At 39.2% G+C, this 27,064-nt stretch overlaps 1 protein-coding gene across 4 annotated transcripts in view; it reads right to left on the bottom strand.

Annotated features, from left to right (window-relative positions):
* The window catches only part of FTO (FTO, alpha-ketoglutarate dependent dioxygenase), a 491,290-nt gene that overhangs the window by 13,496 nt on the left and 450,730 nt on the right, over positions 1-27,064 (bottom strand). The window contains exons 9-10 of one of the 4 annotated variants that reach the window (XR_002095427.1): positions 23,345-23,428; positions 23,121-23,248 (exon numbers count right to left, since the gene is read on the bottom strand). The exons of 1 other annotated variant lie outside the window; for it this stretch is intronic. Coding sequence is in view for 2 of the 3 variants with exons in the window: in XM_019505721.1 (XP_019361266.1) it covers positions 2,785-2,837 (53 nt within the window). In the remaining variant the exon portion in view is untranslated. Of the gene's footprint in view, positions 1-2,784; positions 2,838-23,120; positions 23,249-23,344; positions 23,429-27,064 lie in introns of those variants that run through there. 2 more of the 4 variants (XM_019505721.1, XM_019505723.1) reach the window with 2 other exon arrangements.

Raw genomic sequence — 27,064 nt, 5'->3', positions numbered from 1 at the left:
ACAAACAAACAAACACAAAAACCCTCCAAAAAAAAATCCCAAACCAAAAAATAACAACAAAAAACGAACAAACCTGGGAACATCTTAACTTCCTACAATGATGAAGCTATTAGAGTTGCATTTCATCTGAGTCAGATGATATCACTCAGAATTACAATATATGATGAGTTATAGTTTTTATATTGCTGAAGAAAGAAACTTAAATCTGATTTACTAAACAAGTAGCTTTACTTGGTAAAAAACGTGGAGAGTTTTGCTTGTAAGTATAGACTCAGTTTGGCAGTGGATAATCTCCTTCACTTTTGATCAAGGCTAGGGTGGTGGGAAAAGATGTCCAGAAAGTATACGAAGAGGCACACCTGTCAGTAAAAGAAATGGATGTGCATTATATATTACCTTCTTGGTAAATTAAAAAGTGTGAAGATAAAAATGCCTGACGTGATACAGTAGGGCTGTGGGAGGCCTTCGAAGGAAAAAGCATTTATCCACTTAACTAGGTGGGTGTCCATTACAATTTAACAAATTATGTTATGTCTAATTTTATCCTTCCTTCTGTTCCAGACATTTGTCTGGTCACAGTAGTTGTTAATGTGAAAATTTATGGCCACCAATTAAGGTTTAAGGCCATCAGGTAGAATGCTGAGAACAATTTTATACCCAGGTCTATTTGTCAGCATGTCAATTATATAACAATGGTGATGAATGGGCTACCTTGACAGCTGAACAGTTAGGAGTTGCTGACCTCTGATCTCAGTCACATGATAGGGTCACCTGAAACTTGCATTGCTCCTACCTGACCACATGTAACAATATAGGGGTCAAATGGCTTGGATGATTATATGTATCATGTCTGAGGCAGCCCAGTTATAAGCTTTAGGGTATGCAGTGTTGAATTCCACAGCTCTGCTGCACAAAGCTGTAGAACAACTTCAGAAATTATTGAAACAAAGGGTATACCATTTCAAAGAGGTATAAGGTAACTTTCCTTGCTGTTCAGTAGAATGGTGTCATTGTTCTTAAAGAACAACAATGAAAACAAACACGTCTGAAGAAACGGTGACTCTACCATTGGGAGAAAAATGTACAGTAGACTTTGTATTAGTCGTGGACTCTTTATTGCACAGCAAGAGTTCCAATCTGGGGCAACTACATTAGAGGAAAATTCACTGCTGTGTTCTGTGAAGAAAACTTTTTAAACTAAAGACTGGCCTAAGCTTCACAGTTTATATCTGGAACTGGAGCAGAACTTCTCCCTAATTCAGGAATGCAGAGATCTAGGCTTCTGGATTAGCATGTTATAAAGAAAGGAATAAGCACAAAATCTGAAACAATACACAAACTTCACCAAGGTTCAGGTGCTGAGCAGATGGGTGCCAGTTAATCTTGCACTGATACTTGTGTTTTTAAGCTGGACAGAATGACTTTTAATCACTTTGCTTCATCTCTGTAAAATAATACGCAGTGCAACTCCTCACACATTTTTACTTGATATTCTGAGCAACTTATTCACACTCAAATCTCTATAGAAGTTATCCTTGCAGCAAAACAAATGGAAAATTAAGAAAATGCACATATATTTGATTAGAGGGAATTATGAGAAATGTAATCAGGAATAAATTATAATAGTTTACTTCATAAGGCTGGATGCTGTTTTTCCTTCAGAAATAACTGTAATAAATTAGCATGACGCTATAAGAGTCAAATTCCCATTTTTCCGTTCAAAACTGGAATTTTCAGCCTCTTTTGGTTGATTCTAAACCCACATAACTGACTACCTTAGCATTTTACCAGTGAAGGAATGACAGAAGTCATGCCTCTATATCAACTTTTCTGGAGAAGAGAAAGCAATCCATGTGTGGTGGAGACCTTTTCTTTTAGCTGATCAATACCTACTCATACCTCTTACTGAAACTTTCTAAAACAACAAACAAAAGCTACCCTCTTTCGCTGATGTTACTTATCTGAAGCAACAAATCTCAGTCAGTATTAAAATGAAGTGGTCAGATAGGAACTGAGTGGTGCTTAGCTCTTTTGATAATCTAATCTTTAATGTATTCCAAAGTGATTTGGCCCATTTATGTATAACCATGGCTAATGATCTTTCTTGTGCTGTAACTAGAGTGCGCCCAACGATCAACAATGGCTCACAGCAGGGTGTATTACTATTTATATAGGGAAAGGAAAGGGACTGACAAAATGACTTCGCTTCCAGATGAGGCACGGAAGAAGGAATGTCAGCTGAGGGTTACATTGGGGGGTGGGGGTGGGGGGTCTTCCAAGAAGAGTTTTAATCTAAGCATATATCCAGGTCTACCTGCTTTTTTTCCACTGGTAAACCACTGGGTAGAAAAACATCCACCCCAATCTCAGACTACAAACAGCTGAAATCATTTATGTCAGCAATGAGTTTGGCCCATAATACATTACAAACACTTCTAGTCTTTCTCACATGAGAGCCTGAGGTCCCCAGAGGCATTATTTCCATTGGAAATGAGAACTGTTACAGTATCCTGGGGCATCATTCATGTCATAGCATGATGGCCTGAAATTAACCAGCATTACCATTGCATGTAGATTTATAAAGCAAATCTGTATCAGAATCCATCTTTTAACAGTGTCCTACAAGTGTATTTTGCTGTTCTACACAGTGGTAAGGATCAGACAAATGAATTTGACAATAAAGGGGTTTAAGTGACAGCTGCATGAGCTTTAAAATGCCAGAATTTCTATTATTACCCAAATTCAATCTTACCATTCTTTTTCCCCCTCTGTCCATCTGCTCACCTGGGACCTGGAGTATAGCTGAGTCCAAGTACTGGGTTTTACAAGATGTCACACTAACGGAAATAGTAAGGCATACACAACTCAATACATCATACATAGCCTTTCTTTTTCCTTCACATAAGAAATGCCCAAGTCATACATGCCTTAAAACACTAACCATTCAGTAGAACTAAATCAAATACTTTTTCATACATATATGTATAAACATTTATATACATACATGCACTCCTGTAGGAAGAGGAGGAGAAAGATTAACTGAATCAAACCAGTTCAGAGTCCATGGATACAGTAATAATAATAATTCTTAATACCATTAAGATTAGAATTTTTAGAAGAGTTTTTATGTAACCTTTTGTTGAAAGCTTACATGGCTTTAATCTCTGCAAGTCTGCTATTATCTTTGCTCATATTTAATAACCTTACTGTGTGGCACTGTACTTGCATAATAGTAATCAAGGGCCAAATAACATAATGTACCCTGTCATTCAAAGTTTCTTACAGTTTCATACAGAAAATTCATTTTCTTTCTCTCGTCTGAGATATAATGCTGATAGAAATTAGACAAATAATCTCCTCCAAATGCCTGAAATCAGAGTAACCAAAGAGTTGACAGAATCAAACAACAAAAACATAGCTTCAAACAGGCATATCAACATACAGGCTCATGCATATTTTGTACATATTTATGAAAAACTTATAACAAATTATGTTTAAGAGTCCACTGTATACTGTAATTATTACAGCAAAAATAACACCCATTTCCACGGTTTTTCAATATCAATGTTAAAAATCTCTGCAATTGTATTTCACTGCTTTTTCCAATATCCAAAATATTAGCTGGCTGTACCTGCAACAATGAATGAAAAATGGATATACCATTCCCTCTACATGGGGCAGAGGGTGTAAAATGAGCCTGATAAGCATATGCACTCTACTCAGGCTCTTCCTCTTAACCACAAACGAAAGGAAACAAATGGAGTACTCCAAGCAATAGCCTTACTTCCACTATGGGTGAATTTCCAAGCAGAAATCCACCAAAGAACTATTCTTGATCAGACTCTACCCAGCATGTCTGCCAAGCTTATAATGCCAAAGGGTAAATTCCTTGTGTAGGTGATTCTAAGAACTGCATGGAGCCATGACAGTAGGGGGAGGCATGCATTCAAGGAAACAGCACAGTCCACTTGTTTTCTAAATAGGTGGTCTTGATTCTGTTGCTCCTCCGAGTTGAATGGTCTTAGGATACCTGCTTGGTTAGTGGCCAGGTATTCTGCCATTTCAGTGTGATAGTCCTGAGAGGACTAGTAAACACTGTGAAACTCACTGAGTTTCCCATCCCCATGTTTGCCTCATTCGATGAACAAATAGGACCATTATGCATAACGCAATTGGGGGAGGAGAGGGTTAAACATCTTCTAGTGGAACACTTCATAAACAACACAGCATTTGCAGAAACATGAAGTTTAATTCAATCTAACCTACAGTCCACATATGGTAAATATGCAGCCCTATGTATTTCCCAGATACTTCTATTCCCCATTTCTTTGAATGATATGCATGGAAGCAATGCATCTTAAATGCATGAGAAGTATGTTTATACATATTTATATACACAACCCTTCAAACGGACACTTGCAAATAATCCCAACACTCCAAAGGGTTCAGCAATTAGGGGGAATTTTCAGCACCATAGACGTGGATTTAGTCATATACTTCTCATTACCAGAGACAGGCTGTGCAGCAATTCCCTCAACACTGAGAATATTTGACTTTGACTCCAAACAATGTAAAAATATCTCAACCTCAATATAATTTATGTTCCTTCAAAAGAAACCTAAAATGCTCTAAGCCTCACTCAGGCATCTGATGTTCCAGTTCCCTCTGTTACAGTGTATGATCTGGTGTTTTACTTCACATACACTCTTTGCTTCCTTATGATTTCTTAGACAAAGAAACAAAATGTCTGCTATGCGCTGAGAGTATAAACACAGTTGACTTGTTTTCCCCAAAGCATTGATTTTATGCACTTTTAAAATAACTATTTTCATTCTGTTTGCATAATCAGCTGGGACATTGTTCCTCTACATTTGCAGAAACACAGATGGAATTGCTGATTTAGGGTCTTTAGAGAGATTTTACTGTATTCTCCAGAATCTAAGCTTTTATTAAAATAAGGTTTCTAGCACTTCTGGTTGTGAAGATAGCTTGGACAATGTAAATTGACGCATGGTTATCTTGTTGAGTCCACAGACAAAGTGATGCAATAGCACCAAGGGAACTGTGAACTTCCCCCATTTATTTTATTGGGTGTTTACTTGGGGCCAGATGCTCCCCTCTGTTGTGCAGTGTGGCGTTAAATGAGAGATAGAGGGAAGAGGAAATAAAACCAACAGAGAGAAGAGAGGAGAATCTCAATAGCACACTTCCCAGGGACCTACAGATGCCCTCCTCTGCTAACACAAGGCTGTTGGGAGGATTTGGGGCTGACTCCTGCACATTGTATATTTTCACTGAAGACAGTGAAAAACTGACAAAAGTTAATGGTGATTCAGGCAGTATTACCTTTCCATCAGTGCCTACAGCTAACTTCATACGTGCAGGAGATACAAGGCTCGTGAGGTAAGGGACAATGTAATAGCTGGATGGCCCCTGGTGAAGCACAGCAGATGAGAAGTCCTTCCATGGGATGCACCAGGATATACATGGAAGGAACCTGATTTTTCACAAGATCCTTGGGTTTGTAGGTTCTCTGTCTCTAAAGAAGCTGCAAATTTTCCCCCCTCTTATACAGATTTTTTCATCTTACATTTTTCCATGGGAAAGGTTCATTTAGTCCTTCAGCTAAATTACAGGGATAACAACTCTACATATTTGTGGGAAAGCCATACAGGAATCTATTTGCAAATGCACCATCATTGAACTGTATAACTTGGGAAAAACAATGAAAACACAGTCCAATGTAATCTATACAAGAGGACTACACTATCTAAACCATATTGTGCATGATCACACTATAACCAAATCCTACAACAAACAATTTTTTTATAACGTATAATGGACTTAAACCCCAAAAGAGAAATGCAATGCAAAGAACTGAAAGCATTGTTTTAAAAAAAGAACATTTGCCCTTAGGTCACAGCAAGACCATGTAAAAAGAGTTGGTGGCACATACTAGGGAAAATGGGAAAAGGAAAGAAAGAAGGTCAGGGAACTATGAAAGAAAAGAAAAAAAATGTGTAGTCAGATACACACTGGGCATGTCTACACATGCAATTGATGCGACTAAATATATTCTGGCTCAGTTTGAGCTGGCATAAATTAATTGTGATGTCACTGTTTACATGTGCATTTAAGTGCAGTAATTTACTGCACTGCTGGATAACACTTGTATCAGATGGGACTATCCAGCAGTGCAGTAAATTAGTCTACTGCACCCTAACTGCACTGCACACGTAGATGGTAATGCTTTACTGCAAATTAGTCTGCTATGCAGTAAAACGTCTTGTATAGCTGCGTCCTCAAGAATATCCAAACAGGAATTTTCATAATCACTAAATATCTGTATCTCTTACTTTATCCATCCATATTTTATACAGAAAGGTCTTAGTGCAGCAGTGGCAGAGAAAACGGTTCAAAGATCGAAGAAGTTTTTTCCTTTTAACATCTATGATTCTGTGGTTCATACTGGTACAAATAAAAATCACATAACACAAGTCACATGCTGGCAAAAAGTCTACCCACTTGGACTCAAAATTCTGAAATTATAGCTTTCCACTGTAATTACAGTAAATGAATATCCCTGATGATCAGTTATCACAGTGGAGACCTGAAATGACCATTAACTGATGGGTGAGACTAATGGGAAGCAGACGAATGGTAGTTAATACCCATCTCTAACTTGCATCTACGACAATACCTTGCTGAACACTTCCTGTTGTATTCAGAGAAATGTCAAAATGTTAATCTTTAAGCTTGAGCCTGGGGGTAGAAATTCTAGGATTCTTTTCTAGTGAATATCAGCAAAATATCCCAACACCTTCAAGATGTGCATGTGTGTGTGTACATATATACCTACAAAACTATGTTGGTTTGTCTTGTAATTTTTTTTCCCATTACAGAGAAATGATAAATTCAATTGTCCAGGTGAGGGCCTACACAGTATACAGGACCCAGATCTAGAATGTGTAAATGAAACACACTAATTCCACCCATTTTCCACAACTGAGTCCCCAAAGACCATAGAAAGCTTCATAAATGCCTCCTGTAGATAAAAACTATAGTGCCTAATACTAGTATAGTAAATGCATGCAATTCTCCATATTTTTTTCCTACAGATTAAAAATCTTTCTGGCCACAACATTAATGACTTCAGACTATATATTGAGACTTTAGACCTTTTGGTGGTGCCGACCCATTCACTTTATAAGATACGATATACAGTACTGGCTTTGAGCCATCTCACTACTGATCTTTGATGCTTTGTTCTCTTTTACTTTAGGATGGAAAAGAACAAATAATGCTGAGATCTTTTCTTTCTCTTGAGTCTTTCTGATGTCTATCTTCAGAGCCCTCTGAACATCCAATTTATGTCATTCCTTCTCTTTCTCATGCTGTGGATTTGAAAAGAATGAAGGTAATATAATAACCTGAGATCTATGGAAGATTGAAATGGCCTTCGGAGTAAACTTCAGTGTTAGTCTTACAACTATCTTGCCTGAATGGGAACTATTAAATTGCTTTTCAATAGATAATGCAACTAGTCCTGAAATTCCTCTTGGAAGAAGTTATTGCCATGGGGAACACTTTAATGATAATAAAGCAGAAGGTGCCACTGCCTTAAGAAGTACTTCAGATAGGTATTTTGTCCAAATTTGCCATGCATAGTTCAAATTTACTGTAAAGAACTTATGAATTGTTTGCTGATCAATAAGTTATTGTGACTGATGTAAGACACTGATGTTTGCCAATGACATAAATAGGCATTTGCTGAATAAACTGACTAGTAAGGCCATTACAACTTCAGATGAAAAGTTCTCTTAGACCATCATGTAAAGATTCTAAAGTCTATTTGTATCAGCTATTTATATAAAGCATATTTCTTCATTAGCTAAATCAGGACATGATTCAGCAGCCCATAGGTATTCAGCAGAGCACTCAGGTACATAGTTAGGTCCAAATGACTTAAATGCACGTACTTAGATTTTTTTTGAATACGGCTTAACTGAGACCTTAAGGATCATCTCTTTACATCAGTGTTTGAACATGTCCTCCCTGCATACCTGGTTAGTTGAGACTTTTCTGATATATAGCATTGTAAAACTATTTCATTACACAGAGGTCCTTATGCTGTTCTTATCATAGCTCCAGCTGCAGCATCTGAACAAGCACTTGCCATAAGCTTAAAGCAATATAGGGGTGGATCTTTCAATAATGTATCAAAGATACCTTTTAAACACACTTGCAGAATCCCTTTTTTCGCTTGGTAGCCATTCTGTTAGGTTTAAACTGCATAAGTTTATATGTAACATTCAACTCTGAAAAAACAAGTCTTCCCTGTTAGGCAGATGACACAAGCTATCTATGGGGAACTGAAAGGCTAAAAAACCCTTGCTTGGTCAGCAAGTAAGTCCAGGTTCCTGCAGGCTCATCCTCCCAGATTTCTGTGGATTAATGGAACAAGAAAGAACATGTACAAGAAAGCATTAATTTCATTCCTCTGACAATGGATCCACTGTTAGGACTTCTCTTGTTCTGTGCCTATTAAAGAGCAGTTGTTTGAACATAATGAGAATATGGTCTTTCAAACATTTTGTTTTGTTTGTTTGAATATTGTTCATTGGACTACATTTTTCCTGGTTAATTGTACCAGGCCTGCCACATCAGTGATCCCTTCCTATGAACTGCTAATGCCAGGTTTTCTTCTGTTCTTTCCAAAAAACAGACATTATTTTTTTGTGCTTGGACCAGCAGACCTAATCTGTCCTATTAGGTGACAAGTCCAGCCCTTGTAGCAAATATCCTTTCTTCCTTTGTGACCAAAATCCCCGCGGAGGAACTGCTATTTTTAACATCCATATTTTCTAATATGAATGTGGGTCTACAGAAAATGGGACATTTTAGGTGGCCTCCTTTGTGTTTGAATTTAATCTGAAGTGTTTTAGGAAAGATGACAAAATTCTGTCATGAGAGGGTAACTCTTAGCATTTTCTAATAGAATTTCCATTTTACTTCATTTTTCCCTCAAGTTTCACTGTGATCTAGCCTTATAGGTTTTGGTTTTCTCTTTTTTTTTTTTCTTTCCCTTGGAAATGGCAATACAGATTGTTTCCCTATCCTGCTCAGATGACAGGCCTGGATTAGCTTCTTTTCTGTAGCAGATATTAGTTTGATCTTTGCTTCCCCTACCTTAATGATTTTACCAGGCTCTCTTTACTGAACCAGTTCTGCCTCTTCACCCAGAATAAGATGCTGGTGGAATCATTTGGAAGCTGCAGGAGGAATCTTAAGGTTATTTGACATTTTTTCTGACAAAAATAGAAAAAATCTCTTACTCCTGTGCAACTGCTTCTGTGAACTACTATTTGCTCTTCTTTCAGACTGTTTGGTGCACCTTTCTATCTGAGCTTTGTATACCTTTGAAGAGTGGGTTTGCTTTCAGACAAAGTAAAGGAGTATCTACTCCTGCTCACCAGGCTAACAAAATAATTATATCTGATGTCTGTGTAGTTAGCAAACAAATGAAGTGTGTTATTGTCCACATTTATTGGCTTTTAGGGATTCAATCCAACTTCCACAGAAGGCAACAGACTCTTAATCACTTCTATGGCAGGTAGTGCCTTACTGAGACCTATTTGCCTTTAATATGAGGATTTTCAGAAATATCCTCCCAACTTGTTCCAGATCACAAGTAAAAAGAACAATATAGTTGTAAAATTCAGCAGAATCATTCATTTTTGCACGCAGCCGTCTGTTAATTTCTGCGGGTTTGTGTGTGGAATTAATTCATAACTTAAGAATTGGATGAGGAGGTTGCTAGCTTACTAATTTTATTTTTTAAATCCATTTTAGAATTCTAGAAGACTGTAAGAGTGCTAAATTGTGACAATATTCAAAAAGAAAAAGTGGGATGACCCAGATCCCTATAGCCTAGGTAGCATGACATTGATCCTTGGCACAAAAAAAAATGCAAAAGCTGACACAGGAGTCAGCTGTTAAAGAATTAGACATAATTAATATAATTCAACTTGGTTTTATGGAAAATAGGTGTTGTCATACTTAACTTTAATCTGTAGCAAGATTACAAGTTTGGTTGATAAACGTAACTATGAAATGCAACAGAATTGTACAAGGTATTGCGACTGGTACTATTTGACATCCCAATTACAAAGTTACCACAGAATAAAATCAATAAAGCATGCATGAAATGAGTTATGAACTGGTTAGCTGACAGACCTCCAAAATGCTTCACTGAGGAATCATCACTAATGTCTCATTTGAAAAATTGAAATAAAACACCAATGGGCTGTTTTCATTTGAATTTTTTTGGGATCAGTATTAGGTCTAATGCTATTCAACATTTATATCAATGATTTGAAAGTAAATATAATATTATAGCAGAAACAACCTGCAGATAACTTATGGATTGGCAGAGCAGCAATTTGTGTGATTGTCCTAACCTCCTCATAAAGGGATCTGGATCAGTTGGTAACTTGGACCTATTCCAACATATAATAGCGCTCAACACAATTTGCCATTTAAGAGTAAGAAATGCAGAGCTGTTCTAAAAATTGTACCTTAGAAAGCAGTGGCTCTGAAAAGGACCTAGAAGTCACATTGAATAAGAAACTCAACATGAACTCTCAGTGTGATGTTATGGTACTATAGGGCTAATGTAATCCTTGAATATATCACCAGGAAAGTAGTGAGGAGGAGCAGGAGCATAGTTTTGCCTTTGTATATGGCAATCCTGAGACCAGTACTGTAATACTGTGAATGGTTCATGTACCCATATTTATTAAGAATGCTGGAAAATTAGAGAGAATATAAGAAAGAGCCAGAAAAAAATATCTAAGGACTGGAGAAAGAACTTCATGATGAAAAGCTAAAAAAATTGTTGAGTTTATCAAAAAGAAGATTGTGAAATGACTTGACTGCATTGTATAACTACCTTCAAAGGGAAAAGAGGTAGAACACAGTAGAAAATGCTATAAGCAGCACTGGCTGGAAGCTGAAGCCAGGCAAATTCAGACATGTACAGAATTTTAAAAGTGAAGGTGATTAATCAATAGAACAAACTAACCAGGGAAGTAGTGGGCTTTTCATTTCTTGATGTCTTCAAATGAGGGTTGGATGCCTCCCCAGAAGACATGATTCAGCCAAGCACAAGCTATGTGGTTCAGTATGAGAGTAACTGAATGGAAGAAAATGAATGATATAGTGCCAATATGTACGTAAGTTTGGGGAAGTTAGACCAGGCAAAAAATAGGTAGCCTGATTTAACTTAGTTCACCCTAGGAGGTGAACTAAGATAAACTGAGAACTGGTTGGCCCAATCTTTCAAACAACTGTACACATTTGGAGTGTAGCCCCACCCCTCAACCCTGACTGGGTTAATTTTAGACTCCAGTCCCCTGTCTTAGACAGCCAACTTTCCTGTGAATCCACCAGCCCCTTTGCCCTCCTCTCCACCATTCATACCCACTAGTCTTCTGCCCCTGCATCCTGACTTACTTAGATCAGGTTCCTGGTATGGCTCCCAGTACCCGTGAATATGGGCACATTAGAGCTGTGCAAAGCTTCGGGTGCTGATTTGATCTGGAGGAGATTCAGCCTGATTCAGCAGCCAAATCTCCGAATCCAAATCAAGTCAGACCAATAAAAGGGTCCAAATCGATTCAAAGTGCTCCGAATTGATTCAGAAAAGATTCAGAGAGCTTCGGAGATTTGGGAAGTCCCCGCTTGCCACCGTAGGGAGCTGGACCCAGACTCTGTGCCAGTAAGAAGGGGGTGGGGCAGAGCTGGAGTAGAGGGGAGGGGACCATGGGGGATGTGATGGCCAGAACCAAGGGGGTTAATGAGCAACTTATAGCAAAAAAGATTTGCTTCTTGAGAGCACGTAGCAATGGCATAATAGTTAATATTAGCTAAGGCAAAGCTTGCAAGATTGTTTCCCGCAGACGTATCCTGTCTGTCATAAGTATAACTGTAATGTTAAAATTAACTGTCTGTACCAATCATACGACTAACACGAGCCCCAAAAAGCAGAACTAGAAAACAGAACTGCAAACTTTAGCTGACCTAACAGTTCTTGCTTAAAGGTCAGTAAAAATGACAAGCCTGACTACAAGGTATAATTAACACATTTAAAAAATTCCAAAAGGATGTAACCAAGTGGGTTGAACTTAGGCTGAGAAAATGCTAATCTCAGACCCCAAACTGATGTGGTATGATTTACTTATTGGGTAAACCCAAGTTTAGGCAGTAACTTATTATGATAATTTCTAACACCTTTTAACCCCATAGGGTAACAGCTGTAGGGTAAGATTGTGAGTGGCTCTAAAACAGATTAGCATAGGACAAGATATAAAGGAACACGCACATCAGGTGACCAGTAGGAAGGACAGAACAGAATGGTCATTGCTGTTCTAAGCCCGGACTCCGGACTCCCAGTGTAAGCAAGGACCAGATCCTGACTAAGGGACCTTCCCCGGTGCTCCCTCCGACAGCATCGATCGGGGACGCCTGGTTTTGCTGGATCAACTTGGCATGTACCTGGCACTGAGAGACTACCGATAAGTTGCCAACCAAGTGGGAACTCTTTGTCAATTTGTCTGTCTGTTCTTATTATCACTGACATTTTTAACTTTTACTACTATATTGTCTGTTTATTAGCTTAACCTTTTATTGTTATATGTGTAAACCATATTTTGCCGCTAAAACATGTTTTTGTTGCTATTTTGCTGCTATAAGTAAAATTTATCTTTACTGTAATAAGTGAAACTTGTTTTTGCTTCACTCCCAACTCCGCCACCTTGATCCCGAACCAAACAGCCCAGTGGCTGATACAGTTGCAGCGTCCAGTTGGCCTGCAACCAAATTGATACACTCACAGTGCCCAGTTGGCCTGGGGTAGGGGGGACCTCCGGCAGGCCCCAACTCCTGCCTGCTCTCCCAGCCCCCTCATGTCTGCCTCGCCTGCCTGGCCCCAGCATCTGGCTCTTAAAAGAAAAAAAAAAGAAAAAAGCCCCCACTCACTGGCTCCTACCAGGTGGGAGGTAAAAAGTAATCCTCGCTGCCCCCACTACACCTTGAGCTGTGTGGGTGGCTCTGCCACAAGCCTCCATCCCCCACCTGCTCTCCCAGCCCCATAGATAGCTAACCTGCCCAGCCCCAGCTCCTGGTACTTTAAAAAAAAAAGCCCTGCACTCACTGGATACTGCAGCAGCTGTTGGGGCTTCTGGGGGCTTGTGGCAGAGCCCACCCATGCAGCATGGGGCAGTGGGGATCTGCAGGAACTGGTTTGTGTGGGGCTTTATTTTTTAAAGAGCCAGGAGGCTGGGGCTGGGGTCACTGATGGGGTTAGGAGAGTAGGCAGGGGATGGGGCCTTTTGAATTCAGTGGCCAAACCTCCAGATCAGATTCCGCTGAATCGATTCGGGACAGTGATTCGAATCACCAAACTGAATCACTATCCCCTGAACTGGACAAAACCAAATCTGAAGTGAATACTAGCCACTTTGCACAGGCCTAGTGGACATGGTGCACCTGATCTACAATCAGGCAACTTAAAGCAAGCCATGTGATTGTAGATGGGGTACAGTAAACACATATCCTATGATACTATGTATATTAATTATATACTTCCTGTAAATAACAGATGACTGCCTCTACTATGCAGCTCTGGAAACTCCACACAGCATCTAATATAGGTGTTTCAGCAGAATGAAAGAACTTCAGCATGGAAGTCCCATAAAGAACATCTTAGCATTTAAGAGTAAAAGTAGTGGTAAGAGAAGGATTCCAAACTGAGGAATAAAAACTGTCAATAATACTTGAATGTAATTCTATGTCTATTAACAGAACATACAGACAAAATTCTCCATTCTCTTATACTTACTGGCCTAACTTGAGCCAGTTAGGGCCACTCCTTAAGTAGACAGTTTTTACTGAAAAGAGAAATAAACTAGACGATTTTAGCAGGTGCTCAAGCAAACTAATTTAAAAAAATACATAGACATATACAGTAACTTACAAAGATACTCAAAAAGGGAAAGCCTGACAAAGCAATATGCTTAGTTTCTCATTTAAACTGTTCCTCTTAATGCCTCATGGAGTCACTAATGCTAAGAAGGTCATACTAAATCAAAGGACATCATCTGCCTGGTCAAAATGTCATTATGGAGGAATCGGGAAAAAGGAGCTGTATTACAAGTCACCTTTTCAGCTCTCAAAAACAAACTATTAATGGAGAAAGTCAGTCACTTACAGTGCATTACAGGACCAAGGTCACCAGGGAAACCACTAGGCCTCACTGGCTACCCATAACAGCACAAGAACAACTTGATTAGTTGCAATAACCTTCTGGCCTTGCAAAGGGACTGATGGAAAGTCAAGTTTCTCAGCAGGCTGCAAAGGCAGAATGAACAGTTCTTTTTAGATGAACAGTTCTGTAGGCTAAACTACTTGGGAACTGTGCTGAAATATTTAGGATCCATTATTGTTTCTCTGCAGTGCTCATTACTAGGTTATCCCCGGAATGACTGTATACATTATATTTTTATGTTGCTAATTTAAACTGTTCCTTGAAAAAATGAAGTTCAGTAAAGTCAAAGTTATCCCAAGGACTGCAACAGTTGATGTGGGATGAAACTTATGAATTGTAAACTTTTAATTTATAAAAATCAAAGGATGGGCATATGACACAAGTGGGTAAATTATCTTGGAAATAACTTATAACCGCAATGTCAGACACATTTAATCTCTCGCTTTGGAATCTAAATAAGTTGAAAGCAGGCTTTCAATATGTACAGGAATTATGATCCCTTAGTGTTTTGTCTGCACTAAGTCATCCATCATGTTACCTGCCCAAAAGAGCCTGTAGTTTGACTTTTAATAATACATACCCAATGCACCACCATGCATGAATACACACACACACACACACACGCAAAATCTGGGCAAGGACCTGGGGCCTTGTGTTATACCTTTGTGATTTTTAAATAATCAGCTGCATATAAACTACTAAACATTGGACAACCATTTATTATCCTAGCTGCATACACTGTTGTATTAGCATGCTGTCTAGTGGTATGGTGAGAGGAAGAAGAAATCACTCTACAAAACAGACACTCTTTTTTAGCACAGTAATATTTATTTTAGCACAGAAACATAAATATTATATTACCTTCATTCAATTAAAATTATTCTGAACATTATGAATAATAGAAGGGTTTTTTAATTTGTCATAATCCCTCTAAAAAGATAGTGGCTGTTTTTCCAGAATCTGCTATAGTAACTATGCCCTATGTTGGTGATGTTAGCAAAATGCTAGTCTTTATAGTACAGAGCCACACATAAGGACATACTAAATAAAATGATGCATTATTTTTGTTTAATTCATTTATAATTTTCACACCTTATATTATACAGCATCTCAAGTTGCAGCAAGGAAAGTTTAGGTGGGGTATTAGGAAAAACTCTCTCACTAGGAGAGTAGTGAAGCACTGGAATGGGTTAGAGAGGTGGTGGCATCTCCAACCTTGGAGGTTTTTAAGGTCTGGTTCGATGAAGTCCTGGCTGCAATGATCTACTTGTGCCTGCTTTGAGCAGAGGGTTGGACTAGATGACCTTCTAAGGTCCATTCCAACATAAATTTTCTGTGATTCAAAGAAGGAAGCATGTGCAAGGGTCAAAGCACAGAGCTGCTTGTTTAAAGTTCTTATTCTCCATAACCTGACTCTGCTATTGCTTTGCAATCTGGCCCTAGGAACGTCATTTAATTTCCCATTGCCTCTTTCCAATGTGTATTAGTAATTATATATCAGAGATGATAGGAATGCAAATTAATTATACTTAAAATATTAAGTAATAATGTTGAGTGCCTTTTTTGTATCCCCTCTTTGTATCCCTTCTGTATCTCCTTTGGTGCCCTACAATTTGGGCTACAGGTCTTCAGAAGCTATGAATACATTTCCTTTGGGCATCCAAACATCAAACACTCTGATTTGCAAGACCCTTTTAAAGACTTTGTACTGTATGAAATCCTCATATGAAGAAGCTATGGTAGTGTATAATATGATAAATAGTTTTAAAAATAATTATCTGATTAATTTTGTGGGCAAGTACAGCAAACAGTATAAAAGCAGTATCATTAATGTTGAAATTTGACCTACAAATGGTTTACTTCTTTTTCTTTGATGCCAGTGTAAATAAGTGAAATGAAAAAATGGTTACACTGATAGGAGTCAAAGAATGCCACCTATTAGTTATACATAGCCCATATTATTATATTATATATTTATAGTTAATTAGAAACGTGCAATTAGTTCAGCATTGCTCAAAGTGAGGTACAGGATGTGAATTACTCTGTACAATTAGAACCCTTTTTGTGTAGCCAGATTAGTAAACTAGATGTTGACTCTTCAAAGACTTATCCACATGCTTAACTTTATGTACTTTGTGTTCTCTTGGCACAGAGTGAATATGGCTATAGTGATTCAGGTTTGAGTACTAGCTGTGATCTCCTTTACTTCACTCTGCCTCTTAGTGCCATATGAATATGGGTATATTAGTCTGTTGAGGCAGAGCTAATTAGCCATCTGCAGTACTACGCTAGAACCAGAAGTGGTGACAATTGCTTTTGGGCCCAGAGGTGTATCGAATGTTCATGGCTGTGGTACAGATTTTGATTGCTTTAAGGTGATTCTTAGATGCCAAAGACAGCTTCTTCTTAATCTTTACAGATACATTATGATAAATTGTTTTGGAGGGAAAGGGAGGAAGTAGAGAGGTTTTAGGGACAAGATAATGTGTCTAATATGCCCTAAAATATCTATGAATGCAGTCAGATATAAATGAATGAAGGTGGTTAACTACCTTAAGTATTTAATTTAATCTTCTAAACTGAACTGTATTTCTACACAACCCCTCCAAGGTTGCAAATTAGGTATGGGGATGAAAACAAAGGGGGAACTCTTAATCCACCACTCCCAGACTAATGAATCACTGCGAGGAAATCTAACCATGATAGATGGTCCCTATGGGTGCTGGCAAACATGGAAAAAAAAACCAAACAAATTGCTTTACCGGAAGAGGAATCACATCAGTTTGACTGAATAAGCTGATTGAATAAGCTATTAGATAAAAGCGCCAAAAAGCCCCATTGAAGAGTGCGAGCTATCCAGATGCTGGAGAGCTAGATCAAACAGATATGATTCTTCTTCTGGGCATGAGTTGTGCTCAGTGCAGGGGTGCACCGAGCTGAAAGTAAAGCACTGTGTTTTCCCCCCCATGTTTGTTAGCAGCCAGTGTATCATGTCAAAAGGAAGGAAGTTAAGGGCAAAACATCTTCAGGATGATTTGTTCACCAGTATTTAGAAATTATGTTTTAGTGAATGTATCACATGGCCTATAAGCATGTTGAATCCTTTGTTCTCTAGAGACCTGATCCTGCAAGGTGCTGTGCACTCAGTTCTCACAGTTGAAAATGAGATTTGATGGCTCTCAGCAGTTCATTGAATTACATCCTAGGTGATTCTCACAAAAGCAATGACAGCCAAAGCTGAACTGTTTAAGCAAGGCTATAACTCAGTTACCAGCTGCTCTGTACAAAGAAATGGACAATGGAACAATGAAGAGAGAAGGCATTTAAAAACTAAGCTTATTTTAAACATTTATATTTTACCCATGGATCCACCTTGTATCCCCCAAGAAATGGACATACAAATTACATTCTATTAAAACTCTACCTTCACATATGCTGCAAACTGCTGTTGCATTTATCCTGGGTACAGATGTCTAAGTTTGCTGTCCTAGAATAAATCCTAAAAATGTTTTCTGCATAAGAGGTAATAACAGTTTATCTCAAGATATTGCAAAGTACACCTGTACAATTATCTCAGCATCACTGAATCAACAATGGCAGAAAAACAGCAGTGCATCAGCCACTCGTCAGACTCTGATTAGAAGGGTAATGTGTATACATGCCAATTTTGGGATATTTTTGTTCCAGGACATACACAGGCACAACTCTGCACTTTTTTTTGTGGCTTTAGGGAACAGAAATAAGAGGGCTTCAAGATGAAGCAGAGGAAATTAAAGTTGGAGATAAGGAGAAACTTCTTGGCTACGAGGATGGTCAAGTATTGGAACAGGCTACCTAGAGAAGTTTTAGAATCTCTATCCATGGAAATTTTCATAAGTAGGCTAGGCAGACACTTGGCAGGGATGATTGTGTCTTGACCAGGTGGCTGGATTAGAGGACCTCATGAGGCCCCTTTTAGCCCTATTTTCCTATGATCCCATGAACTTACACAGGGAAAAAATGCAATGTGTGTTCTTAGACATACTGTTTCTGTTGCCAGGCTGGCACAAATGGCACCTACAAAATATCACTTAAGAACACACATCGGCAAGGACTTTCTGATAGAGCTGTATGAAATTTCAGCAGCTGTTTCATTTTGGAGGTATTTCAGAGTATTTTGGCACCCCAAACACCAAATTCAAAATGCAACGGGAGACTCTGAAACATCTCCGAAACAAAACAAAGCCATCCAAAATGTTTCAGAAATGTTTTGGACGTTCGGAATGTTTTGGAGGCGCCCCCTGGAAATAGCCCAGCATATCCCCGCAGCCCTCCTTTTAAAGTGTGGAGAGGCTGGGGCCAGGCCAGGGTTGGGGCTGGGCAGGGTAGCCATGGGGGCTTGTCTCGCAGCTCCCCCTGCTGGGGCAGAGGCAGCCACAGCTGGAGGCGGCATGGGAGAAAATCCCCATGGCCTGGCCTAATCCCCCGCTCAGCCCCAGCCTTGCGGCACTTAAAAAAAAAAAGCCCCGCACTCACTGCTTGTAGCTGTGGCAATCAGGGCCTCTGAGGGCTTGTGGTAGAGCCCCCCCCCCCATACAGCGTGGGGCAGTGGGGATCGCCCCTCCGTCTGGCACCTGCATAGCAGCTGTCCCATGGCATGGGTGCAGCGCAGCTCAGCAGGGTCCTGTGCACTGTCTGGGAACTGGGGCTGAGCAGCGCCAGGCTCTGGCTGACAGGTGGAGCAGCCGCAGGTCCAGGACAGTGTGTGGTGCCCTGCTGAGCCATATTGTACCCGTGTGATGCAACAGCTGCTGCGTTGCCCTACACTGCATGGGGGGGGGCTCTGCCATGAGCCCTCAGACGCCTTGATCACTGTTGTTGCAGTCAGTGAGTGTGGGGCTTTTTTTTTTTTTATTTAAGTGCTGGGAGGCTGGGATCAGGAGAGGATGGGGATGGGCAGGGCAGCTATGGGGGGCTTCTCCTGCAGCTCCTCCAGCTGTGCCTGCCTCTGCCTGGGTGGGGGGAGCCACAGGAGAAGACCCCATGGCTGCCCTGCCTGGCCCCAGCCTCCCAACGCTTAAAAAAAAAAAGAAAGCCCTGCACTCACTGCCTGCAGCAATGGCAATTGGGGCCTCTGAGGGCTTGTGGCAGAGCCCCCATGCAGTGCAGATCACCTCCTGCCCCCTACCTGGCACCTGCATAGCAGCTGTTGCATTGTGTGGGTGCAGTGTGGCTCGGCAGGGTGCTGCACGCTGTCTAGGAGCTGGGGCAGCTCCAGCAGTCAGCTGGAGCCCAGCACTGCTCAGCCACAGTGGCCCCAGCTCCCAGACAGCATGCAGCGCTATGCTGAGCCATGCTGCACCCATGTGATGAGACAGCTGCCACGCAGGTGCCAAGTGGTGGGGGGCAATTCCAGCTTTCCCCCACTGTCCCGCGCTGCATAGGGGGGCTCTGCCATGAGCCCTCAGAGACCCTGATCACTGGTGCTGCAGTCAGTGAGTGCAGGGCTTTTTTTTAGTGCCAGGAGGCTGGGGAATGGGGCTGGGCAGGGCAGCCATGGGGGCTTCTCCTGTGGCTCCCCCCACCTGAGGAGAGGCAGGTACAGTTGGACAAACTACAGGAGAACCTGCAGCTGCCTGAATCAGTGCCAAAACAGCACTGAAACTCCAAAACTGATTTGGCTGAATCAAAACAGAACAGTGATCTGAAACACCGAAACAAATCACTTTGCTCCGAAACGTCCGAATCCGAAACTGAAACGAAACATAGCTATTTCGCACAGCAATTGAGTCCAGTCCCCTGTATCGCCAGGCCACAACTTACCCAGTGTATCCCCAAAATTGCTACTTTAAACCCTCACACACAGTAGCAAGGTACTATACCAGAAATATCCAGAACATGTCACAGGCAAAAGCAGGGGAGAAAAGGGAGCTGTGAATGTCCTGCCACTGCAATGCAGAGAAGTACCTAGCTAACATATGTTGAAAGGATTCTAGAAAGAAGACCATGCCTATGCTACAGGGGAAGGGAAAATGTGTACAGTCCATGCCAATCTTAGTAGTGGAAAAATTCTTTCTTGACCCCAAATCTGGCCATCTCTATGACCTTGGACTCAAGAGCAAAACCCTCTGACCAGCAACTTACAGATTCTAAGATACAGCACACTGAGCTTAGAGTATTTTGGATAAAAAAAAGGTTTTGTGTTAAAATGTTTCTTTAAAATATTAATTGCTGTTTAATCCGTTGTTATATTTGTTACATAAATGCATCAGTTTTTCATACTAAAAAAATATATTTTTTAAAACACTGCTGAAGTAGTGAGAGTGCAGCTGTACTTGAGAATCACACTTCTTGGCTAATTAAGGATATAGGCTTGATTTTTTCACATGAGTTTTACACTGGCATAACTGAATGGACTTCACTGGTGTTATTCTTTATTTATATCTATCTAAGCAAGTGGAGAATCAATCCCACAATTTTTCATTACATTCCTCAAACACAAGGAATTCACTAAAATTGCTAAAACTGCTTACTTTGTCTGTGTGTGTGTGTGTGTGTGTGTGTATATATATATAGTATATATATAAATACATACATACACACACACAATTTTATAGGAAAAACAAAAATTTAGAGCACTTAGTCTCTGCAGTTCATTTTTTTCTTTTGAGGGAAGGACATTTGGTTGTATAGTGGAGCTTCACCAGACTACAGACTGATCTGTACTTGCAAGAAATTTCTATTAGTTATTCTTTGCTTTCAGGTACCTAAGCTGCTAATGCAATTTAACTTTAATTCCATCTGACTTCAATTGTGTTCAAATTACAGTAAAAAGGAAGAAGACAACAAGCTGTAAATATGAAAAGAGACAGAAAATCATTGAGAATCATGACTTTATGAATATTTGATGAAGAAAGGTTAGATCTAGTGCTGGTAAATTACAAGAAATTATGTCCATCATGTGACTCTGTCAGCAAAGGTTAATACAAATGGGTTTGAATTTAGTTGAGATGACAACGAGGATTAAAAAAGATTTGTCCAGTCCTCACCACAATTAGTTTTTCTTCTATTATTAGTGTAACAGAGTTTATCATTAGGATTATGGTAACAGAACTACTACTCAGTGAAATCATTTTGTTTTCCATAATACTGTAGCAGTTTTGCAATAAATTTTTCATCTAGACTATTCTAACTCTTAATTTTGCATTTGCTGAGAGACAGATATAGTCATTAACCCCTCTGTTACTGTTAGGTATTTAAATTCCACTGAGCAGAATTTCTGGCCTAATCTTATATCCCTTGTAGGCTGTGACCCCATTGGTGAATCTGGGCCCCATATTTCACCAGTGTTATAACACCACCAGTGGTAGCAATGGTGGAGGCTGTAGTCTAGACAGGATAATATGCCTGTATAATTTGGTGGGTTAGACAATACAGTGATGACATCTGAATCCCTTTGACAGGGAAGCCTTAACTACTCCTAGCTCCAGAAAAGAATTACAAATCTGAAATTTGCCAGCCTTTGCCAAAGAAGTCAGGAAAAAAACACAAAGGCTCAGTCACTCTCAAGGAAAAGTTGCCCACATATGTACAAAAGAAATTTTAATTATTTGAAGAGAACAAATGGTGAAAGGAAAAGCATAAAGGCTTTGTGCACTGCTTTTCTCAAGATGGGAAAATACTAAATGAAATCTCTCTATTTGGTTGGTACAGACTTCACTTGTGCAGATCAACACAAGGACCCACTGTTATGGGAGTATTAAGAAAGCAAGTACTTAAAACATAGGCCAAATGGCAGGAATGGCACTCAGTTCTGCTGGTGAACAGTGCTTGAAAGTAATTCATAGTTTAATATAGCAACAATATTATTTTTTATACTTCATATGTTATTAGATATAACATAACAGATTCTAAGCAGAGTATAACATTTTATACTACATTTTCCAGTTTCTTAAAATCATAGATGAGACAATTTTTTACATTTTGCTGTTATAAGGGCTCCAAATTTTGCTCATCCATCTTTAGTTTCATAGATAAATATAAACTGAACTTAACACTTTCAGAGATTTCAAGGATATACAGTAGACATTGTGGAATTGTATTCCTGACAAAATACTGTTACACATGTATAATCCAGACTTGGAAGCCTCAAGCATCCTAAAGGCTTAGCTGAAATGCAGATGCTGATAAATCACTGGAAAGGGTTAAAAATGACTGGCAAATGACTAACTGGAATTGGCATGCATGGCACAATTTAATTGCAGGCAGTCATACTTTGGTGATGTCCATGGAGTGTTGCTTCTACAATCGCACACACTTACAGCCATGTGAAAAACGGAAATTTAACACATCAGGGAGCTTCCTAGATTATCAGATCATCTAATCAATACCACTGACAATACTTCTGCTTAAAAGCACTGGGGTTAGTCATAAAGTTAGATACAAAAACAGACATTCAGGGCCTTTACCAATATATTACCTTTGCCCTGCTCCTTCTACTTCATGCCCAAGAGGCATGTGGTTTCCTTTCCTGAGCTTTTCCACCTAACTGGTTTCCACTTGCCTACTTGAAAAAAATGCACCTTTTATAGTGAATTGTGACCCAAGAAAGAAAAAACCTAATGCTGTGGCCATGGTCACTGAGGCATAAGAAACAGTGATTCAGGTCATACCACTGCTACCCTGCTGCAGCCATCTCATCAACTGCTTAGATCAGATTTGTGTAAATCTCAGCAATGTGCTCAACATTGCGGGACTCAGTGGGATACAAATGGCTTCTTCATGTACTAAGCTTGCTCACAGAGATTTGAGTTACCTGTGGAGTAACTTTCCCACTCTGTGACATACACCTGGCAGTCCTGAAAGACATCATGACAAATTTCAACTCGCCAGATTTAACGCTCTAAAAACCACCCAGATTTTATTGCTCAAGTGAAGTTAACTCTTAAAGACAGAAAGACAGGGATGCATATGTCTCAATATTCCTCAGACAGCATCAGGGAGATAAAAGTGCAATCTAAAAAAACATTAAATTCATACCATATTCAACACTGCAAGTTTGACTGTTGTTCCTTTGTAGTGGCAATGGGTATTATCATCCAAAAATGGCTAGACTCACCTATCCTGAAAAGAAACATCACTTAGCACAAGTGTACTACATAGGAGTCATGGATTAGCAAGGCAACTTTTAAACATGTAGCTGTTCTAAAGAATCATAAAGCAGTATACCAACAACAGGCATAAAAATGCAAAAGCTATTACCTAAAATATGTAAACATCCCAGAGAAAGAATATCCAAGTGTGTCACAGGGCAGGTGAAAGGTTTTTGTCAAATCATTACTGATTTGATGTCTGCTTAGCTATGAGACTAAACAGTCTGTGGGAATAATTCTTTCCTTTACCTCTATGATGCAATCAATGGAAAACAGGTTATCTTAAGGACGTGTTCCACATTCTATTGCAAGATGAGCCACTGGATTTAAAAACTGCTAAAACTGTGAATATTGTTTTATGATTTCTTAAAATGTCACCCTTTCAAAGGCTACTAAATTAACCCACAGAGACAGGGCTCGTTAAGTAAAAGAATATACTTTTTACAGTGCTATCAAAGTAGAAGAGAAAAAGCGTAGGCTTTCAGCTTTAAGAAAAACATAATTAGATCAGAGATTTTGCTTGCAAAGAAATTAACTTATGGTTAATTAATTAAAGTAACCTTAAACAGGGGGCATATTGCTACCAAACAGGACACTATAATATATGGGTAGAAAATAATAGGGGGCATATTGCTACCAAACAGGACACTATAATATATGGGTAGAAAATAATAGGCTGCTTTCAAGGAACCAGAACACAGAAGCCTAGAAAAGAAATTTGAGTAGGATACTACTTGCAAATTTGATCTCAATTCTTAAGATGACCAAATAAGTCTTATCTGCAATAAAGTCTTTTACAAGCTTCCCTCCCCCCTGTAATCTTCTGTTCAATTTAGATACAAGATTTAATTGACTGTTGATGAAGCAACAGTTATTAAATAAAATTGGTAATAAAATCTAGGCTATAGTTATAAAAGTTACCATAATATAACTAACTTATGTCCTTATGTCTATAGAAACTAGAGATTTTTGCTGCTTTCATAATTTGCCTCTTATTTCAAGGATTTGTTTTTTGTATTGCCACCAATTCACTTTAAGTGTACTGAGTTTTTACTCAGTATTATCGTTCCATATGCTTTTTGGTCATCCAAAAGGTTAAGTGCCATGAAAATGAGAATGCCTACTCGGTTGTTTTTCTATCCCCTAGCTAAATGCCTTAACCATGAGGTCTTCTGAATGTCATATTTACTATTATTTGTTCTTCACAAAAGTTCCCCAGTTTCTTAAAGCTTCTACCCCATGCACCATCTCTTTAACAAGCCTAAATGTTTCTCTCACTACTTTATCTTTGAAGGTACTTAGCTGGTTTTATGCCTTCTCAGTGAAAGTCCAGGCCTTACATCCAAATGAAATGCTAGTCCTTTTACTTGTCTGATGTATCTGCAATTTGGTCTTTCTTAGTTGTCTAGAGCTAAAAATCGTCTGAAGAGAAAAGTAACAAGCAAACAAGGATTTTTGCTTTGCATAGATGACTTAATTTTTCCCTTGCGAAGCTGTTATTAGAGACTAATGTTTCTAGATATTTAAACAATCTGCCTGTCTAGGGACAGGCATTACACATAAACCTGTTTAAGTAATAAGAAACTCGTTTAACCCTGTAACAGAACAGATGTTCAGTGCACATAGACCAGTTTGAAATGGCTGAAACCAGTTTGAAATAAAGCTGGTTGAATGTAGTATGAGACTTAACTGATTTGCCTCAAACTGGTTTATGCAATGTCTGCCTCAGACCCCTTGCTGATTGGACCTAATCAACAGGTAGCATAATGTCCTTCCTTGGAGGAGCTGTTTAAGTTAGTTAATGGAGAGAGACTTTGTTTTCTTAATGGGTTGATAAAAGCTGAGTTAGGAGTGATAAACATTCCCTGCTGGGCTGCTTAGGGGGCACAGGGGGGGAGGGGGGGCGTGAATAATCAGAGCATCCTGCAGGGGTCTAGCCATGCCCTTCCTCAGCTCAGCTCTGTGGAAGCCCAAGGAGGGCTGCTCTAGCACCCCCCAGCTTCTAGTCTGAGCCACTGCAGGCATGTGCCTGCATTTCTGGGATGGGGGGGGGGGTACAAAATGATTTAGCCTTGCCACGTTAGACTAACCTGCAAAGATTGAATCAATTCAGGGTCAGGCTTTTTGAATATTTGTCCCTAGCCCTAATGACTGTCAACTGTTTGGTCTAAACCTGGCCAAGATCCAGACAGAAATTGACAAACATATGCTTGTTTTGTTCCCCCTCTGTTAAGTCCCATTTGCCTTTGCTTTCCAGACTGTATCTTTTCTCCTATAATACAGACATGTCATCAGATAAAATAGACAAATCTACATATCTTCCAATTTAAAAGCAGAGCAGAAGCTGCTGCTTGGGGAGCACACAGCAATAGTTATAGTCTACCTGTTACATTTGCAGGGACCTGTAGTGATACAAGTTAGCTAAATCGCCTTGAATCTTGAATCTATTTTCTCCACCAGGCTATGCAAGTATTTTTTTTGTCTATATTCCTCAACATGAAACTGATTCCAATTTTGAAGGCATGAAATCTTGACTGCATGTCAATCCTCAATCACCTTCCTCCTGTCTTCATCAAACCATCCTTTGCTTTTCATTATTTCTGGAATTATTCCTATAATCTCTTTTGCAGTTCCTTTTACTGTATCCTGACACTTTCCCACTTACACCTGCTGTACAATAATCTTTCAAAGCCTCAAGCCTTTTCCACATCTATCTGGTATTCCTGTTTATATTTTGTATTCTTTGAAGATTCCATATTGAAACTGTAACTCATCTCTTTCATTCAGTCCTTTATCAATTATGGCCAGTCCCTTAGCTAAGGGAAAAAATTACTTGAAACTGGAAATGTGGAATGTTTTGAGCTTACATAGGCCACAAGACCTCCAATAATGTGATGGATCAACTAGAGAAATGTTATATGTTCATTACACAGCTGGGAAATGGGTCTCTGAAAATTAGAGAAAATTAGAGAAAATTATATAAAATATATTGTTTTATAGTGAAGAAAGACTTCAAGTTATGAACTGGGAAGACGTTTTATGGTAACACCATGACACGGTTTCAGCACCTATTGGCGCTACATGCTATCTAAGGATAACTGAAAATAGTTTAATAATAACTTCAGTGCCTGTGTTCCATTAAGGCAGTGGTCTCTAAACTTTTTTGATCGTGCACTCCTATCAGTAAAAAAATTTTGAGCACGCACCTCCAATATATGTATATTTATATAAATAGAAATAGAAGTTCTAGTATTTTCTTCCTGCATCCCAGTGGATCGTCTTGCACACCCCACTTTGGAGACCACTGCATTAAGGGACCAGAAAATGATGTCACTGAATGAATGAATGAATACATAACAGTTTTCAAAGTATGACATCAAAACTGACCTACGTAAATAAAATACTAATTTAGGAAAGCAAGACATGTAGAAACCAACTATATGGAGCAAGAAGGGTAAGAGCATGAGGTAATTTTCACCACTTGTAAGATATGGTTGTGACTTGGGTGACTATACTGAAGAGCAATTGTGAGCACAAGATTTGCCATGAAAAAGTACTGAACTAAACAGATAAGTCATAGAGACCATAACATAATAGATAAAAAATT

The sequence above is a fragment of the Gavialis gangeticus genome, unplaced genomic scaffold, assembly GCF_001723915.1.
Source record: "Gavialis gangeticus isolate Ggan-Ray unplaced genomic scaffold, GavGan_comp1, whole genome shotgun sequence".
NCBI lineage: Eukaryota > Metazoa > Chordata > Crocodylia > Gavialidae > Gavialis > Gavialis gangeticus.
This window is presented reverse-complemented; position numbering and strand designations above follow the sequence as displayed.